The sequence below is a fragment of the Giraffa tippelskirchi genome, chromosome 1 (genome assembly GCF_054371585.1).
Source record: "Giraffa tippelskirchi isolate mGirTip1 chromosome 1, T2T-mGirTip1v1.2.pri, whole genome shotgun sequence".
NCBI classification, from domain to species: domain Eukaryota; kingdom Metazoa; phylum Chordata; class Mammalia; order Artiodactyla; family Giraffidae; genus Giraffa; species Giraffa tippelskirchi.
The window spans coordinates 46,278,772-46,298,709 of NC_137275.1; the positions used below are offsets into that span (position 1 = coordinate 46,278,772).

The following is a 19,938-nucleotide window of genomic DNA, read 5'->3' on the forward strand; positions in this document are numbered from 1 at the left end:
AGATGTTTAGAGTTTCAATATCAAACTCTAAAAAATTAATAGAATGAATATACAGAGAAGTAGAAGGATATAGTAGACCTGAAAAGCACTATGAATTAATTCAACATAATTTAAATTTATACAACTTTCACACAACAGTAGGATACAAATTCTATTCAAGTTCCTATAGGCAATTAAAAGAACTAAAAAGCCTCTTGATGAAAGTGAAAGAGGAGAGTAAAAAGTTGGCTTAAAACTCAACATTCAGAAAATGAAGATCATGGCATCCGGTCCCATCACTTCATGGCAAATAGATGGGGAAACAATGGAAACATTGAGAGACTTTATTTTGGGGGGCTCCAAAATCACTGCAGATGGTGACTTCTGCCATGAAATTAAAAGACACTTGCTCCTTGGAAGAAAAGCTATGACCAACCTAGACAGCACATTAAAAAGCAGAGACATTACTTTGCCAACAAAGATCCGTCTAGTCAAAGCTATGGTTTTTTCAGTAGTCATGTCTGGATGTGACAGTTGGCCTCTAAAGAAAGCTGAGCACTGAAGAATTGATGCTTTTGAACTGTGGTGTTGGAGAAGACTCTTGAGAGTCCCTTGGACTGCAAAGAGATCCAACCAGTCAATTCTAAAGGAAATCAGTCCTGAATATTCATTGGAAGGACTAATGCTGAAGCTGAAACTCCAAATACTTTGGCCATCTGATTCGAAGAACTGACTCATTGGAAAAGACACTGATGCTGGGAAGGATTGAAGGCGGGAGGAGAAGGGGATGACAGAGGATGAGATGGTTGGATGGCATCACTGACTTGATGGACATGAGTTTGAGCAAGCTCCGGGAGTTGTTGATGGACAGGGAAGCCTGGTGTGCTGCAGTTCATGGGGTTGCAAAGAGTTGGACATGACTGAGCTACTGAACTGAACTGAATTGATAGACAATAAACTAGGAGGCACTGGAACATATTCAGGGACATAAGACCAGGTGCAAAAATTTCATGGTCTAAATGTACCTAAATCTTACAGAAGTCTGTTATCACTGTGGAATTAAAACATGCAATACAGTACTATTAACTTGTCAAGATTCTATACATCATATCCCCAAGCCTCACTTATTTTGTAACTGGAAGTTTATACCTTTTGATCTCCTTCACCCATTTTATCACCCTACAACCACCCTTGCCTCTGGCAGCCACCAGTCTATTCTTTGTACCTTGAGTTTGTTATAATTTTTCATTCTTTTTTAAAGATTTCACATGTAAGTGAGACCACATGGTTTTTGTCTTTATTTCACTTAGTATAGTGCTGTCAAGGTTCATCTGTGTTGTTGCAAATGACAAAAATTTTCTTCTTTTTATGGGTGAGTAATATATCATATGTACCACATGTTCTTTATCAATTCATCCATCAGCGGACACTTGGTTATTTCCATATCTTGGCTATTACAAATAGTGTTACAGTCAACATGGGGGCACATGTATCCTTTTAAATTAGTGTTTTCATTTTCTTCCGATAAATACCCAGAGGTGGAATTGCTGGATCATATGGTAGTTCTGTTTTTAATTAATTTTATTTGTAAATAAGAATACTAGTTTCTATCATACAAGTTCTTATTATAATTTATGCTTTTTTTTTGGCAATTTGAATTTTTTTTTCTCCTATTAAGCTCTAAGATAGAAACAGAAACAGTGTCTTACTCATTTTCATATTTCTACAATGACTAGTTTTAGAAGTAAACATTGCAGTAGTTTCTGAATGAAATTAGAAAAAATAAAAGGCCCTGGGATACAAAAAGACTTCTTTGTACCGGTTGCAATAAATTGTTAATTCTAGACTGGAGTCTTGGGTAGAAAGAATTCTGAGGAGTAGGTCTACTTTCTGGGAGAGAATTCTGGCCGTGATTTCTGATCCTTGTCAAGATATTGAGGTTATAAGTATCTAAGCATTAGAAGTACATACAAACCTCTTTCTTTATGTTTTCCTAATGATTTGGCTCTTTTACCAGTTCTTAATTAAGACTCAATATATGCTGGAGACTTTTTAGTGGGTAAAGAGGAATGATGTCCCAGTGATCCTGTAAGTTAGTACGTTCAGGGATGTATCATTAACTACCCTTGCCGGTGGCATGTTGTCATGACTCAGACTTAAAGAGAAATAACACCAATTTTTAACTTCAAAGTTAATAAGTGAATATAGGTTTTTTAAAAAAAATAATATTCAAACATGATAAATAGTGCCCAAATTCTGCTTTACCACACCTCCAAATTCAGACTCTTTTCCAAAACTAAGCACCATTATTCATTTAGTGATTCATTTCAATGATCTTCCTGTCCAGATCACTTTCAATGCACTTTCTTGGATGTATTAAAAATATGGTATTGTATGAAGATTTAATTTACTTAAATCTGACTATACTTTATGCATTGCTCCGTACCTTGCTTGTATTCCTCAATAATATGTTTTGGAGATCTTTCATAATTTTAAATTTCAGATTTTGTTGGTGAAGTTATAGGAAAAGAGAAACTCCTCCCCTGCTGATGAGTGTGAAAATTGTTGCCCTTCGACAGCGATTTGCTGTATCTACTGAAAAGATGCATTTAATCAGCAACCCAGCAATTTCCCCGCTTTGTATCTGTCTTAGAGAAATACTCTTACTTGAACACAAGAAGGCATACTCAAGTATTTCTTTACAGCTTCGTTGTAATAGAGGCATGGCTAAACTAGAATATCTATTCTGTGGGATGCTCTGCAGCAATTAAAAAGAAGTCAATATCTTTGCAATTGGTATGTTTTTAATCTAGTCACTATGATGTCCCAGTGATCATGTTAAGTGGCCCTTTTCCTATTTGCAAAGATATCTGTGTCAGAAAACATCTTAAACTACTAACATTAAACATCAGAAACTTAGTATTTGTTGTGCAAAGATTTTAGTTGAATGTTGAAATGAAAAAACTTTTTTCTTCTTTCAACAATTTAATTAGTCAAATGAATTTGATTTTCCTCTGCATCCTTGAGGTTTTTTAAAGGGATCTTTGCCACAATAATACCACAGATGTGCCAAAATTTTGATTTTTGCTTTGTCTTTGTAGGAATGAAGGCTTAATTCCCAGCAACTATGTGACCGAAAACAAACCAACTAATTTAGAAATATATGAGTAAGTGTCCTCCAAAATATGTCCCATGGTTAATCTATAAAAATCAGGTACATTTGGGCAACTTATTCGTATACATACTGTTTTGGGTCTGAAAAGGGAAAAGAAAGTAACACATTTGGCAGCTTTAGCTTAAGAGATTTTTGATCTTAATAATGGCTGATTCAGAAACTTCTTTTTCTTAAAATTACTTTTTTTTTTGTTTTGTATGGCCAATTAAAGAAAAATTTAACAATGACTATAAGAAACCAAACACTCATCTTGCACTTGTTTTACTTCATGTCCTAGGTGGAAAAGTTATTATTTAAAAAATGGGGACTTCCCTGGTGGTGCAGTGGTTGAACTCTACACTTCCACTGCAGGAGGCATGAGTTCCATCCTTGGTTGGGGAACTAAGATCTTCTATGCTGTGCAGCTTGACCAACACTAAAAACTAAAAATAAAAAATGACATCAATTGTTCATTAATGAAGTTAGACTTAATATACAGACATATTACTTAGTTTGACTCATGTTTTGAAGTGTTTAGAAATCACTAAGATGAGAAATAGGCTAATGCTATATAGTTCAGAAGAACTTTTGATATGTTCACTAGAGTTTTGCTTAGAAATGCATTCTTGTTACACTATATTAACAGATTAAGAAGATAGAAACATTAGCAATCACTATTTAACCCCTCAACCTACAGATCAGAAACTAAGGTTGAGATATTAATGTATAGATAGAGAGTGACAGGGCTAGGAGTGGCCCTCGTTGTTGTACAGTTAGTTACCAAATCATGTCCAACTCTTTGGGACCCCTGGGATTGCAGCTTGGCAGGCTTCCCTGTCCCTCCCAGACTTTGCCCAAGTTCATGTCCATTGAGTTGGTGATGCCATCCAACCATCTCATCCTCTGTTGCCCCTTTCTCCTCCTGCCTTCAATCTTTCCCAGCATCATGGTCTTTTCCAATGAATCAGCTGTTCTCATCAGGTGGCCAAAGTATTGGAACTTCAGCATCAGTCCTTCCAAAGAGTATTCAGGGTTGATTTCCTAGTCTTTTATAAATTTAGGTTTGCAGTTTGAGCACTTGGGTGCCCTCCCCCCACTTAGATACTGGTTTTGCAATTAGCATATGTTCTAGTAGGTTGTAATAGGTGATGTGAGTTGAGGCATTAGAACAGGTGCTTCCCTGAGAACCAGGCAAAGAGAACTCGGCCTTGGACTGCCTTGCTGCTCGTTGAAGCTCATTTGTAGGCCAGACTCAGCATGCCTGCCTGCCTGCCTGCCAAGTCGCTTCAGTCATGTCTGACTCTGTGAGACCCTATGAACTTTAGCTCGCCAAGCTCCTCTGTTCATGGGATTCTCCAGGCAAGAATACTGTAGTGGGTTGCCATGCCCTCCTCCAGGGTATCTTCCCAACCCAGGAATAGAACCTACATCTATGACATCTCCTGCATTGACAGGCAGGTTCGTTACCACTCGTGCCACCTGGGAAACTTCAGACTCAGCATATCCGTCACTGACAACACCCATAACCTCACCAGACCTTTCTGCTGTTTCCATTCTCCTTCTCAAGTCTCTGTCCTCAGCTCCATCACATGTCTCTTCTCTCTTCCTCCCCTTTGCTTAGCTTGTCATAACCCCTCTCTTGACCTGTGTCATTTAGCTCTGCCCTGAAATTCCTGTCTCCACTCAAAGCCCCCAGGTGGCTGACCCCACCTTCCTTAGCAAATAGCCCCACAAGTCTCTACAGTTGCTCAGGCATGCCCCATGCATGGAGTTGGGGGTAGGGAATGGGCGGGGGGAACTCACCACTGGCCCCAGCTGAAGCTGCTCAGCACAAACAGGTCTCTTTGAAGACCAGGTCAGGGAAAATTTTGTTTGAAAATCGCCTGCTAAGAAAAACCAGAAAAAATAAGATGGTTTTATCACCATATTCTAACTTCAGTTTGGATTTTCCTGGAGATTAAAGGAGACCTGTGTGAAGGTACCTAACACAGTGCCGGGTGGTTAGCAAGTGGATGCTCAGTTATCAGCAGGGCTACTTTTCTTCCTTCTATTATGAATTGAGGTGCTGTTGCTTCCCCTGTTTAGACCAGCCTTAGTGTCTGGCTTTAACAACTTGTTTATACTGCAGATACTGAATCACAGATTAAACCACTCTGATGTTAGACAATCATCTCATTTCCTTAGCCTGGATTTATGTTTCTGTAAGTCTTCTTTTATAATGACTCTATGAAAAGACTAATTTTTAATTTTATTATGGTTTCAAGAAGGTTATTAAAATATAGATCATCAATATAAATCACTAAAATTGATCAACCACTTACTGTGTGCCAAGCACCATTCTACTGACTGTACAGAAATTACTGTCCCACGTTGAAGTGCAGTAGTATGGGCTTAGAAATCAGAGAAATCTGAGTTCAAATCCTGGCATCATGCCTGACTAACGGTTCAGCTCTGAGCAAAGTTACCTAATGTCTTTAAACCTCTGAATGATCTGAACCCTGGGGACAATAATGCCTGTCTCATTCGGTACGTAGTAGCTCTTCAATACATTCTAGAAGTTATGATTATTTCCTTGAACTGTGAAACAAGAAGGATGTTTACAGTTTTGTCCACCTTGCCTAGTATAACTGGTACACTACATTCAGAGTTACTTCAGTCCTCCACTTCATTTGTTCGATCTTTATCATTATGTACTTAGGATAATATTAGATGTTAGCTGTTATGAGCAGTGGAAACACAATACAGAATACACAGGAGTCCTGGTTTTCATGGAACTTACAGCTTCACAAGGAAATAGACACTAAGCAACCCTGAATTCACAAATAGACACATCATTTTAAATTGCGGTGTTATGAAGGAATAGTATGGGGCACAGGAAGGAAACAAGAGGGGAGGGAGTATAATTGAAATGAGCGTGTTGAGTGGGGAAGACCTTTCTGAGGACATGACTTGAGGCCTAAAGGAGAAAGGGGGAAATAGAGGGCTGATGGAAGAAGGAATGCTGTCCACGTGGGCTTCTGACATCTCTGGGGAACCTTTATACAGAGAAATGTTTATGGCTACTTTGGTTTGAAATTAATATCCAAATTATCAACATTACAATGAAAAAACTTTGTTTTCAGTAAGCCTTCAAATTGAACTTTTAAACCTTATGATATACTATTTATAAATCTAAAAAACAAGAACAATCACCTAAATTCATATTCGACATAAAAATATCCTTAAACAATCCATCCTATTTACAAACATGGTTAATTAAGTTTCCTGAAACATTTAACTTGCATTAAAAAACTGAATAAATTCAGTTTTCTTTATAAAGGACATGCCTTACAGGGCAAATTTGAAATTGTAATACCCCCTTGTAAGTCCTTACATGATCCTGGAAATGTAATAAATTAAACATAAATGTTTAATTAAACATAATGTGAATTGAGTTCTTTTAACCATGTGAATATCATTTTAAAAATTAGTTATTCTCAAACTTCAAATATCAAGTTGAAGTGTGAAGTGAAATTCGCTCAGTTGTGTCCAACTCTTTATAGTCCATGGAATTCTCTAGGCCAGAATATTGGAGTGGGTAGCCTTTCCCTTACTCTGGAGGATCTTCCCAACCCAGGGATCAAAGCCAGGTCTCAGGGAATCCCAAGAATACTGGAGTAGGTAGCCTATTCTTTTTCCAGCAGATCTTCCCCACCCAGGAATTGAACTGGGGTCTCCTGCATTGCAGGCGTATTCTTTACCAACTGAGCTATCAGGGGCTTCCCTTGTGGCTCAGCTGGTAAACAAGTTGAAGGTTAGTTATAAATCTTAAAGCAAAGACAAAAACTTGATATGCCAGATTCTCTTAAAATTTTTGATATTTTAAATAGCAGACATTGATTAGCCTGAGCTATGGATGTATAGTCTCTGACTTATCTCATTTTCTCTACACTAAATGCTTAATCTTCTCAGGGTCAGAAAGTCACCAAGTGAAGCAAATTAACCTTCTCAGATCTAATAGGGTTTCCAGGTCTAAAACTCAAAGCCACAATACTGTTCTTTACTGATTAGAAATCTAAGACTGGCACATGGGAGGCTTATATATATGTTCCATATGTGATGGTTGTACTCAACCACAGTTAGATGTAGCAGATTTTTAAAAATGTATTAATAGAATCCCCACCCCAATCATGTGTATTGGGGCTTCTACTGACATCATTCAATATTAGTTTTATAATCAGTGTTGTCTCAATAAAGAAGTTGCAGCCTTACATATTTGAAAAACACAAAACAAAAAACTCTTCTACCTTTTATCATCTTATTTAAATAGTTGAAATTCTGAAATACCATGCTTCAGCCTCCTCTAAATTACATTTATCCTTTTGCTGCCTTTTACTTATCATTATTGTAATGCAGATGGAATTCTGCCTTATTTTAATTGATCTTAAATTCATCATATACTTCTATCTGGTTCTTTTGTTACTACTTTGAAGTCATTCTGAGAATGACTTCCACATGGATAGATTTTTAATTTATATATATTTTATTTATCACTATAATAAATAAGTACAAAACAACAAAATTAATACCAACATGATAGCAGGTAAAGAAACATTATTTAGAAAAAAAATTAGTTTGTGTTAATTCCTCCCTTTTTGAGTGTTATTCTGTAGTCTTCTCTTTTTACAACTTCAGTCTATTTCAGTGAGCTATAATCATTAGTCTCTTTTTAGCACTCATATTTCATAACTTAGCCAGTATGGGGGCCTCTTTAAACTGGTCCCCTGTGAATTTAACTCTGCCTCATTTATTTTGAAAGAATTTCTTCTTTCTACAACAAGAGGTCTCAGACTCATCTTGAAATTCCCTCCTACAACATGAATATTCATTCACAAGTACTGAATGATAGGCATAGTTTAAATTCACAGTTACTCTTGTTCCTATTAACAACAAGTAGTTATATGACTTTGACTAGAATCATCTGTAATCATCCCCTGTTCTCTGTGGTTCATCTTTTTAAAAGACCATTTTCAATTTGAGCACATTAATATTAATATTTTAAAAACCTGGCCATGCTAGTTAGTGGCAGCTTTCTACTATAGAAGGTTAGGGGAAGTCCACATGAGGAGATAGGTTCCATTGTCCCAGGCAGGTATGAGTCTCATTCAGCCACCACTGGGCTCCCCCACTTGACTTAATGCCTGGTTATACACACACTCTTTCTTCCGCTGTCCACAAAAATAGTATTTCTGGTAATATTAGATTAACTTCTTTTTAAAATCTTGTTTTGAAATGAAAGTGTTTCCATTTTTCTTTTCCTCTCCATTGTTCTACCGTTGTTTCCTCTCTCTTTCCTGTACAACATTTGCTTACTGCTTAGGTGCTGTCACATCAAACCATATGTTTAATTATTTTTAAAAAAAAATTTAAAAAAGTTTTTATTAAAGATTTTTTATGTGGACCATTTTTTTTTCATTTTTAAAAAAATCTTTACTGAATTTGTCACAGTATTGCTTCTGTCTTGTTTTTGGTCTTTTGGCCCTGAAGTATGTGAGAGCTTAGCTCCCAGATCAAGGATCAAACCCATACATCCTTTTTATTGGAAGATGAAGTCTTAACCACTGAACTTCCAGGGAAGTCCCCAAACCATACCATATGTTTAAATTACAGTGTTCATTAATTATGATTACTGTGTGAACCTCTGATATTTTAAGGTCGTTTAATGACATGTTTCATGCAGAGATAACAGGAAGGCTGGAGGCAGAAAAGGGCTTGGTGAATTTCAGCCAGGAAAGAATTCCAATGTGATGGAAGTTCAGTGAGTAAGGGAAGAGTGAGGAGAATATGAGGCCCAGGAGGGTTTGGGGTGGGGTGATTTGTATATTGGTTGTTCCATTTACTCTATTAAATTACTGACTTTACTATAAGATGACATACTTTGGAGCTTCCCAGGTGGTTCGGTGGTAAAGAATTTGCCTGCTAATGCAGGAGCCATGAGTCAACCCCTGTCTGGGGAAGATCCCCTGGAGAAGGAAATGGCAACCCACTCCAGTATTCTTGCCTGGGAAATCCCAAGGACAGAGTAGTCCAGTGAGCTACAGCCCATGGGGTCGCAAAAGAGTTGGACATGACTTAGCAACTGAATAGCAACAACAACATATTTAGGAGAATCAGATATGTCAGTGTGAGTTTTAAGTTTGGAAAGGTAACGGCACATGTAAAAGCATGCAAATAAGATATTCCTGAGGGAAAAGAAATGGGTATGTTTTAGTTGAGTTTAACCAAAGCTCAGAAAAGTGTTTATTGAAGATGATGACTTTTTAACCACATACATTTCATGGAAATTTTCAGAGAGTTAAACCATTCAAAATTAAGTGTGTTAAACCAAGTGTGTTTCAGAAAGTTGAAATATGATAGGAAATGAGATACTGGTTTGCAATTAATATAACTGTTAAATAAATCAATTGATATATTATCATAGTACATTATTGTTTATGTGAATTAATCAGTCCATTTATAAAATTAGTTCTGGAGTGTGTTTTTTAAAATGAAGGAAATGGAACAGGTTTTTTTTCTGGAAATAAATGATATATAACATTTAAAAATTAATTTTATTGCTTTTGCAGGTGGTACCATAGGAATATTACTAGAAATCAGGCAGAACATCTTTTGAGACAAGAGGTAATTTATTCATGAATAATTTTGTGGATAGTTTCAAAATTTCTGAGAGAGGTGAATTATAAATACTCAGCTAAAATGTTTTGTTACTTCCTGATTTTTTTTAGTTCTAAATTATTATTACAACTTCACTGCTACTGCATTTTCTGTTAAATTATAAACTAGATTAATTTGTATCAAATCATATTTTCCATTGATTTTCACCACAATTTCACGTATCCTTCTCCTGGAATGATTTCATCTCTAACATACCAAAACTGTTTCATTCACTCCAAAGTGCATTCTGTCAGAAGGGTCTCTATTTGAATTGCCTGTGTACATTTGCATCAATGTCAGTCCAATAGCTACTCTGTCCTCCTGAGCTTAGCTTAGACTCATAAAAAGCACAGATACAGAAAAATACATGCAGCTGCACTTTCATTCTTTAGGAACAAAAGGAAGAGTGGAGCAGCCAAAATATCAAACTTAGATCAAAACTGCTCATTTAGATCAAAACAAAACAAAACTGAGTATAGTTTAAATTTCCAACTGACGGTAAGTATCAGCTGTGGGTAAATGCATAGTCAAAACTAGAAAGTAGCTGAGAAGCATGCGTGTCATTATGACCTGAAGTCGGATGTTGAGGAAATCTAGTAATATGAGTGAGAAAAAAATCAGTTCTATAACTCAAAACTCAGTGCCAGTAATGAGCTATGACACAGGGAAGATCCAGTTAGTAGTTGGGCAATAGGCTGAGTATGGGGAACACAGACCTCTCAGGGGCTGGCGGGGATGGAGGTTGGAGGTCCAGCCCGGTCTCATTGGCTACAAGAAAAGGGAGCATGGCAGCAAATGTGATATCTGCCTGGCATGGTGACATTATATATTAGTTGGTTCAGAACGGACAAGGAAGATGTGGTGATAGGCAGGCAGACCTGGAGAAAGGAAGTGGACAATTCGGTCCACGGAAAGCAAGCTTGTCACAGGCAATATGGTCCGGATCCCTGGGCTGGGCAGGTTCTACATGAGGTTCTGCATCTGAGAGGAAGCCAGAACAGAGTAAGAATCTGACCTCCCTACCAAGAGTAGAATGGGGCATTTTGTAGCAAAACCTCCATACCCACAACCCAGATATCACAAATAGTAGCACTGATCATAACATTCTTTAATAAAATAAGACATTACAGAAACTGTTGAGGCCCACCCTCTCCCTTATCTTTTTGGTCCTCACTTCTCAGAGGCAACCACAATAGAGGGGCACGTTCCCATTTTGTCCATGGGTTTATACTTTTATCACATGTATGTGCATAAATAACCTATAGTGCTATTTTATGTGTTTTAATATTTGATGTCGAGGAGGGCACATGTATGTTGATTTTTTAACCAAACATTTTATTTTCCATTTAATTCATAGGCATACACATAGATCAAACACATACCTTCAACTATTGTATACTATTTCATTATGAGTATATCAATATGTATCAGTTTTACTGTAGGTAAACATTCTAATCATTTCTAATTTTTTTGCTCTTACAAACAGTGCTGCAAAGAACATTCTTGTGCATGTCATCTTGTATACAAGGGCAAGGGGTTCTTTCAATTACACTCCAAAATGGAATTATCTGGTCAAAGGATATGTGCAGACTTAACATTACTAGATACTGTGTATTCAAATCAGGATTCAGATACTTAGACCAATTTATACTCTTACAGGGAGTGAAAAAACTGGTTTCCTACACGGGCTTTCCTCATGGCTCAGATGGTAAGGGATCTGCCTGTAATGCAGGAGACCTGGGTTTGATCCCTGGGTTGGGAAGATCCCCTGGAGGAAGGCATGGCAACTTGTTCCAGTATTCTTGCCTGGGAAATCCCATGGGCAGAGGAGCCTGGCAGGCTACAATCCATGGGGTTGCAAAGAGTCAGACACGACTGAGTGATTAATACTCACATTCTTACTAACAGCGGGTAGTTTCACACTTTTTTCCCCAATTCATTGAGTGAAAAATTCTATATTTTAAAATGTACATTTCCTTGGTAAACAGTTCAATTGAAGTAACTTTTCATGTGTCTTTGACCAGTTGTGCTTCCTCTGCTGTTACATGCCTGTTAATATCCTTTGCTCATTTTTCTATAGTGTTTGGTTTTTTATACTGATCCATATGTATTATACTTAAGAAATATATTCTCAATACCAATCTTTTGGCACAATGATATTTTTTGGATTTCTGGCTTTTTGTAAACTTTAGACTATTGTCGTATACAAACATTTTAAATGTTAACGTCAAATCTCTCAATATTTTCCTTTATGATACCTGCTTTTTGTTTTGTTTTAGTTACTATAAGAGATTCCTCTCTCTTCCGAGGTAATAAAGGAATTTTATATTTTTCTTTAAATGTTTTAAAGATGTGCTTTCACATTTAGGTCTTTAATCTGTCTGAAGAATGTATGTATGATGTTTTAAATACATACATATTTTTCCTATATATCTTAAAATATTTGTATAATTTATATATTTTCCAATTTTTATTTTTAAAAATATGCTTGGTTTAAATTTTATTTGGTTATGAGTCATTTAAAATATATATTTCTAGTTTGGCTTTCCTCAATTTAGCATTTTTCCTGTTAAGTTCAAAGTGAGCCTGGCTTCTAATTTTCTGTTCTCTTTGTCTGGTTTTGGTATAAAGGTTAGCCTAGCATCATAAAAGGAGTTGGAATGTGGGGTTTTTAATCTCTTTTTCTAATCTCTGGAATTGTTTATATCAGATAGATGTTATTTGTTTCTTGAAGGTTAGTTAAAGTTTCATAAAATAGTCTGGCAAAGACCACATCTACCCTTTCAAGAAAGAGAAAAAATACGTTACTGCCTTCTGCACTTTGACCACTTTGAATAAGTAAATGGAAGTTTTGAACAAACCACTTGCTGTACACTCATCGTGGATTATAATTAAGCCCTAGTTTTGACTAGCCTGTTGACTGTATAGTGAGTTTTTGTACATTCCAGTTACATAGATGTTCCCTTGAGATTTTGGTGAAATCTAAGGGAGGCAGAAATCTGCATTTGCAGTGAAAAATGATTGGTCTGTTTTTCATATTTAAGGGGCATGTGGCTATTTTCATACTAATTTTGATATCATATGCATTCTTTTTATGATCTTATTCTGCCACTATAAACATATCAACAAAAAAGCTGTTTCCAAAAATGCAGTTTTTAAAACCTGGGCTTTATTAATAGTAGCAATTTTGAATATGTAAGGTTAGTAGCTGCAGAAATCAAGCAGTAGGTGGCACCCAGTTATCTTAACATTGGAGATATTGATACAGCTGTCAATTTTTTTAACTTACTTATTTTTAAAATTTTTATTAGAGTATAGTTACTTTACAATGCTGGGTTAGTTTCTGCTGGACAGCAAAGTACATTTTACTGTTTTAAACAATGAAGCTTTTCTCTGGCTAGTCTCCCTTTTTAAGAAACTTTCTGAAAATATATGTTTTGTCTGTATGAACTTCAGGATTATTTTGCCTTGTTTAAGAAAACTTCCTGTTGGTTGCATTAAATTTACAGATGAATTTAGGGAAAATTATTTATGCATTATAAATCAATGGGATTTGGGGACCAGTTTGCTCCAGGACCTATATATTAATTATTCACATAGAAAAAATCAAAATTAGACCCAAACCTCAAGCAAAAATTGATATTAGATGGATAAAAGACCTAATTAGAAAAAGCAAATGCTTTTGTATTTTTCAGGAGAATTTTAAGGTTTTCTTCATTTAACTCTTGCACATGTATTTTTTAATTTATATTAAAATAATTTATCTTTTTGTTTCTATTATAAATGGGCATATCTTTTTATTTTTACTTTTGAAATCTCTTGATTTCTATGAATTAATTTTGTAGCAGATGACTTTGATGAATTCAAAGTTTTTTTTTGATAGGTAAGAAGTGGATTTATTTAGAGAGAGACACACTCCACAGAGTATGGGCCATTACGGAAGGCGAGTGTGGCTCAAATATTTTTTTGTAGTAGTTTTTCAGTTGATGCTCTTAGGTTTAGGTACATAATCTTGGCAGTAGCAAACTGATTATTTCAACCCTCTTTTACAATTTTAATTCAAGGTTCTAATTTCTGCCTCATTTAATGGCACTGGCTAGTTTCTCAGAACAGTTTTAAATACCAGTGCTGACAGTGGGCATTTCTTTTTTCCTAATTTTAGTTAGAATGATTTCCACATAAAGCATGATGCTGGACTTGGGACCAAAGTAAATAAAGGTTATTGTGCTAACACATATATTTCCATTTTATAAAGAATAAAAAAACTTGATAATAGAAATTGACAAGTGCTTCTTCAACATCTATGGAGATGTTCGTGAGATTTTTCTTCTCAGATCTATTAAATGTTGAATCATATCAATAAAATTCCTAATGTTACATTACTTTTACATTCCTGTATGTAATCCCTCTTGCTTATGGTGTATTATTCTTTTGTTATGCTACTGGATTCGGTTTGTTAATATTTAGTTAAGGTTTTTGCATTGACATGAGTGAAGACTGGTTGGTAGTTTTCCCTATTGTGCACAATCTTTGCTATGTTATGGTATGGATGTTGAGCCTACTTTGTATGATCTGGAAGATTTTTTCTTTTCATATGCTCTGGAATTATTTAATTGATCTATCTACCATTTTTTAAAGATTTAGTAACATTACAATGTAACAGTAGTGCTTTTTAATGTTGAAGCTCTTTTAAAACCTTATCCACTTTTCAATTTCTTAGATCCATTAAGATTTCTAGCTTTTCTGAAATCAATTTTGACAGATTTTATGTTTTACTAGCTAACTGTCCATTTTATTCAAGTTTTCAAATATATTATATAGAGCCAAGAAGATTCTTTAATTTTTTTCTGAATCCTTGTGACATTTTTAACAGATTTCCTCCACTATTTATTGATTAGGTTAACTAGTAGGTTACCTATTTTATTGTTTTCCCCTAGTCAACCAGACTTTGAGTGTAATTACTAGCTATATTATATTTTTGTTTTTATAATATATTATTTTCTGCTTTTGCCTTTATTAGGTCTTTTCTTCTACTTTACCTGAGTTTATTTTATAATTCTTAACCTAACTTCTTGAGTTGGATATGTTTATTTTGTATTCTTCTCATTTATTGATATAATAAGACTGTGAATTTATTTCTGAGTATTGCCTGAACTATATAGCAGAGGTCCTAATAAGTAGTGTGTTCATATTCTAGATTTTTTCATTTGTACTTGAATTTCCTTTTTTATTGAAACATGGTTGACATAGAATATTGTATTAGTTTCAGGTGTACTGCATAGTGATTTGATATTTGCATACATTATGAAATGATCACTGTAGATCTAGTCACCATTTGTCCCCATACAAAATTACTACAATATTATTGACCATATTTTTTATGTTGTATATTACATCCCTGTGGCTTATTTATTTTCTAACAGGAGGTTTGTAATTCAATCCCCTTCACCTAGTTCATGCTCCCTACCACCCCCTGCCATCGGGCAACCACCCATTTGTTCTCTGTATCTATGAGTCTTTTTTTGTTTTGTTTGCTTTGCTTTTTAGATTACACATAGGTGAGATCATATGGTATTTGTCCTTTTTGGTCTGGTTTATTTCACTTAGCATAACACCCTCTAGGTCTGTCCATATTGTCACAAATGGCAAGATTTCATTATTTTTTATGGCTAAGTAATATTCCATTGTATATGTATACCACATCTTTATTCATTCATCTATCAATGGACTCTTAGGTTGCTTCCATATCTTGACTATTGTAAATAATGCTGCTATGAACATGTATCTTTTCAAATTAATGTTTTTGTTTTCTTTGGGTGAATACCCAGAAGTAGAATTGCTGGACCATATGGTGGTTCTATTTGAGAAATCTTCATGCTATTTTCCATAGTGGCTGCACCAATTTGTAATCCCACCAAGAATACACAAGGGTTCTCTTTCTTCAATCCTTGGCAACACTTGTCTTTTTGATGACAGCCATTCTAACAGGTGTGAGGTGATATCTCAAAGTGGTTTTGATTTGCATTTCCCTGATAATTAGTGGTGTTGAGCATCTTTTCATGGGTCTGTTTGCCGTCTATACATTTTCTTTGGAAAAATGTCTGTTCAGGTCCTCTGCCCATTTTTAAACAGAATTGTTTGTTTTTTGATGTTGAGTTGTATGAGTTCTTTGTATATTTTAGGTACTATCCCCTGATCAGATATATCTTTTGTAAATATCTATTCCCATTTAGTAGGCTGCCTTTTCATTTTGTTGATCGTTTCTTTCACTATATAGAAGTTTTTTAGTTTAACGTAATCTTGTTCATTTTTGCTTTCATTTCCTTTGCCTGAGAAGACAAATCCAAAAAAATGTTGCTAAGACCAATGTCAGAGAGCATACTGCCCATGTTCTTTTCTAGGATTTCGATGATTTCAGGTCTTACATTTAAGTCTTTAAGCCACTTTGAGTTTATTTTGGTACGTTGTGGGAGAAAGTAGCCCAGTTTGATTCCTTTGCATGTGGCTGTCCAGTTTTCCCATTGCAGTTTATTGAAAAGGCTGTCTTTCCCCCATTATATATTCTTGCCTTTTTTTGTCGCAGATTATTTGACCACATAAGCATGGGTTTATTTCTGGGCTCTCTCCTGTACCACTAGTTAAAAACTCTGACCAGAAAAGGCTTGTCTGTTGGTAAGCATGTGGAAGGAGGAGGAGACAATGGATTATGTTCCTCTTGAGGGGTCACATCATGCTGTTAGGGTTGTGCAACTCTCAAATGACCCACCAGTACTTCATAAGTGTAAACAGTCATGAGTTTGACAAGATTTGAGCTATTTTCCTCTTCATGAATGTAAGCAAACTTAATAGAGGTAAAGATTTTTAAAAAAAAATGATATCAAATAAACCAAACCAAGAAGTCCAACCTTCAAGTTTATTTAAAAGCAGTTTCAAAGAATGTCAGAAGTGTTAGTCACTAAGTCCTGCCTGACTCTTTGTGACCCCATGGACCATAGCTTGCCAGGCTCCTCTGTCCATGGGATTTTCCAGGCAAAAATACTGGAGTGGGTTGTCATTCCCTTCTCCAGGGAATCTTCCCGACCCCGGGATCGAACCTGGGTCTCTCGCATTGCAGGCAGATTCTTTACCATCTGAGCCACCAGGGAAGCCCAAAGAATGTTATTGGGATCTAAATGATAATGTAAACATCAAAACTTACTATAATATTCTTCCCTCTTGCCATGTCTCTCTCTGTCTCTCCTATATCCCTGCATGCATGTGTGCTAAGTCACTTCACTCATGTACAACTCTGCAACTCCATGGACTGTAGCCCGCCAGGCTCCTTTGTCCATGGGATTTTCCAGGCAATAATATTGGAGTGGGTTGCCATGCCCTTCTCCAGAGGACCTTCCTGACCCAGGGATCGAATCTGTGTCTCTTGTGTCTCCTGCATCGGCGGGCGGGTTCTTTACCACTAGTGCCACCCAGGAAGCCTGTATCCTTAGAGCAAACAAAATGGTTCTCCTTGCTCTTCTCTCAAGACTTCTCCAAGTCTATTCTCTTTCCATCTGTATCATAAGCTGGTCTTTTTTCCCCATTCCTCAGCTTCCCAGATGTATTTCTCCCTGCCTCCCTCACCCTCACTTGCCATATTGTTTCTTTTCTTCTAAAGAAAAATCCTGTCCATCTGTCTCAGAATTCTTCTTATTCTTCAGCTCTTTTATCTATTACTTGATCAGTATACAAAAATAACTAAATGGTGGGGTACAAGATTGTCAAATGCAGTATCAGAAAAATCATGAGCAAAGTTTTAAAATGCTCACACATTGCAGATTCTTATTCCAATTTTATTTTATTTTATAGGTATGACATCTAAATCTGTAAGGATTTAAGAGATAAGATTGTGTGTACTTATAAAAACAATATCATCCTTCTATAGTAAGTCAGTATAGCTTTAGTTTTCATTATGGAGATATTTGTCTTTCTTCCAAATAAGAAATAAACATGTACAATGAATGAACTGTTTTGCAGTCTAAAGAAGGTGCATTTATTGTCAGAGATTCAAGACATTTGGGATCCTACACCATTTCTGTGTTTATAAGAGATAAGAGGTAAGCAATTGTGATTGTGGTCACTTTAGAAATAACAGTTACTAGGATAGTCATTGTTACGGAGACACCATCGCATAGAGAATGGAAGTGAGAGCCTAACATAGAAGACTGCTGGCCTGGATGTTGGGACAACTAATTGGTTCAAATTTTATCCCCTAAGAAGCTCTGTGTGTGAGATTAGATAAGTTATTTACACTTTCTTGTCTCCTTTTCTCAAGTATCAAGTGAGGAGATTTGATTAGTTGTAGCATACACTGCTGATGCTTTCCTCATATCCCTTGGTTAATCCCAGGGTTTACCTACAGAGAGCTCTCTTGTATACAGAAAGCTTCCTGTTTATTTCTTCCTGAGAATGTTCTTTGCCTATGGGTTCTAGTGGTCCCCCGGGGGTGGACTGGAAGTGACTAAGAGCATTGTAGGAGTGACCCGCCAACCATGTGAAATAAGAGTTAAGTTCCTCAGCTCCTTTGCACTTTAGTGGGACAACTCCGAGGTGTGTTCCACAGTCTCTAACGGCTTCCTAAAGGGATTAAGTCCCACTTGCCCATAGCAAACCTGCTCATCAAGACACTCTATGCTGGTTTTCCTCCCTTCTTTGTCTCACGTCTCTCACAGTGCATTTGTTTATTCATTGGACTGATACCTGATTCAGTAGATACTTATAAGTGTCCATTATGAACTGTACATTTTTGGACACTAGACTTGTCACCTAGACATCTTTGGCTGAAGTATGTTTGAATCTAAGACCCTAATACGATAGCTGTGGAATTTTCCCAGCAATGGTGAGGCACCTGTTTATTGTAATCCTATCTACTCTTCAATGTGTTGTGAGGATACAGGGTTTGAAGTTGAGTCCTGTTGCTTAATTGATTTGGTTCCAAAGTGATCTTTTGCTTGTTTACAAACTCACATTTTATTGGTTGTAGAAATATGGAGGCTACCATCAAACATTATCAAATTAAAAGGAATGACTCAGGACAGTGGTATGTGGCTGAAAGACACCTGTTTCAATCAATCCCTGAGTTGATCTGGTATCACCAGCACAATGCAGCCGGTAAGTTGGAAAATTCAGGCTGAGAGTTGGGGAACCAGGCCCCAGGCAAGCTATGTGTCTTTGGTCAGACATTTAACTGGAGAAAATATCCCTGTAAAAATGTTTAAGAGCTTGAAATACAACCTGTCTTCTGAGCAGTTCTCCTCCTCAGTGATGCTTTTTTGTTTTTCTAGTCAGAGGGACAAGAGGTAGGTTGATTTTTTTACATTTCTGCCAGGTTAGGAAAAAGATACATGACTAAGATTCAAAAGGCCATTTAGTCACTATACATTTGTTCTTGAAATTTACATGGCATGTAATAAAATTTCAAATGTCTTAAAGAATCATGCTTTCTTTTCTTTGCCCCTATAAATTTGCTCTCTAGACAGTTTCAGTAGAAAATTACCCTTAAATGTCTCATTCTGTTATTTCCTGTTTGGAGAGCAGGCACAGTCTTTCACATTTATAATCTGACTTAAGTATACCATACCAGAGGCATATTTAACCACCTTCCTTTGCTGTTATTTGCAATAATGGCTACTTTTGCAAACCTACCATCTGTGGAAAGATGTAAGATTCCAGAAAGTTCCATCACAATTACAATCACAGCTCTGACCTTCAGCCCTCATTCAGTCTATCCTGGACTACTCTGAGTCCAAGGGGAATCTCTTTACGTCAACATTATAGAATTTGGAACCCACTGTAACTTTCATATTGTTTTGATTTCTTGATGTGCAGTACTTTTTAAGACTTTTCTCATGAAAAGTTGTGTTGACAAAAAGAATCCCTTTTGGAAAGCAGTCACTTTTCCATTACATTGGTTTTATATATCAGGAATAAATCCATGGAAATTTTATCCACTTATGGGCTGAGTCCACCTGGATATTCCTGGTGGTCACTGGGCATTTGGTTAGAGAGGAAGTGGCAACGTGTCTGAGTGAGGCCAGTAAGGATGTATTTGTGGCCAGAGATAGAAACCCTTAGAATCA

General features: G+C 36.2%; 1 protein-coding gene across 12 annotated transcripts in view; it reads left to right on the forward strand.

The window, feature by feature from the left end:
• Nucleotides 1-19,938, forward strand: part of TXK (TXK tyrosine kinase) — a 56,565-nt gene that overhangs the window by 18,339 nt on the left and 18,288 nt on the right. For 10 of the 12 annotated variants that reach the window (XR_014061438.1, XR_014061471.1, XR_014061487.1 and 7 more), the window contains 4 exons: nt 3,081-3,146; nt 9,739-9,793; nt 17,837-17,916; nt 18,843-18,970. Coding sequence is in view for 8 of the 12 variants with exons in the window: in XM_081517319.1 (XP_081373445.1) it covers nt 3,081-3,146; nt 9,739-9,793; nt 17,837-17,916; nt 18,843-18,970 (329 nt within the window). In the remaining 4 variants the exon portion in view is untranslated. The remainder of the gene's footprint in view (nt 1-3,080; nt 3,147-9,738; nt 9,794-17,836; nt 17,917-18,842; nt 18,971-19,938) is intronic. The other 2 variants (XM_081517439.1, XM_081517702.1) reach the window with 1 other exon arrangement.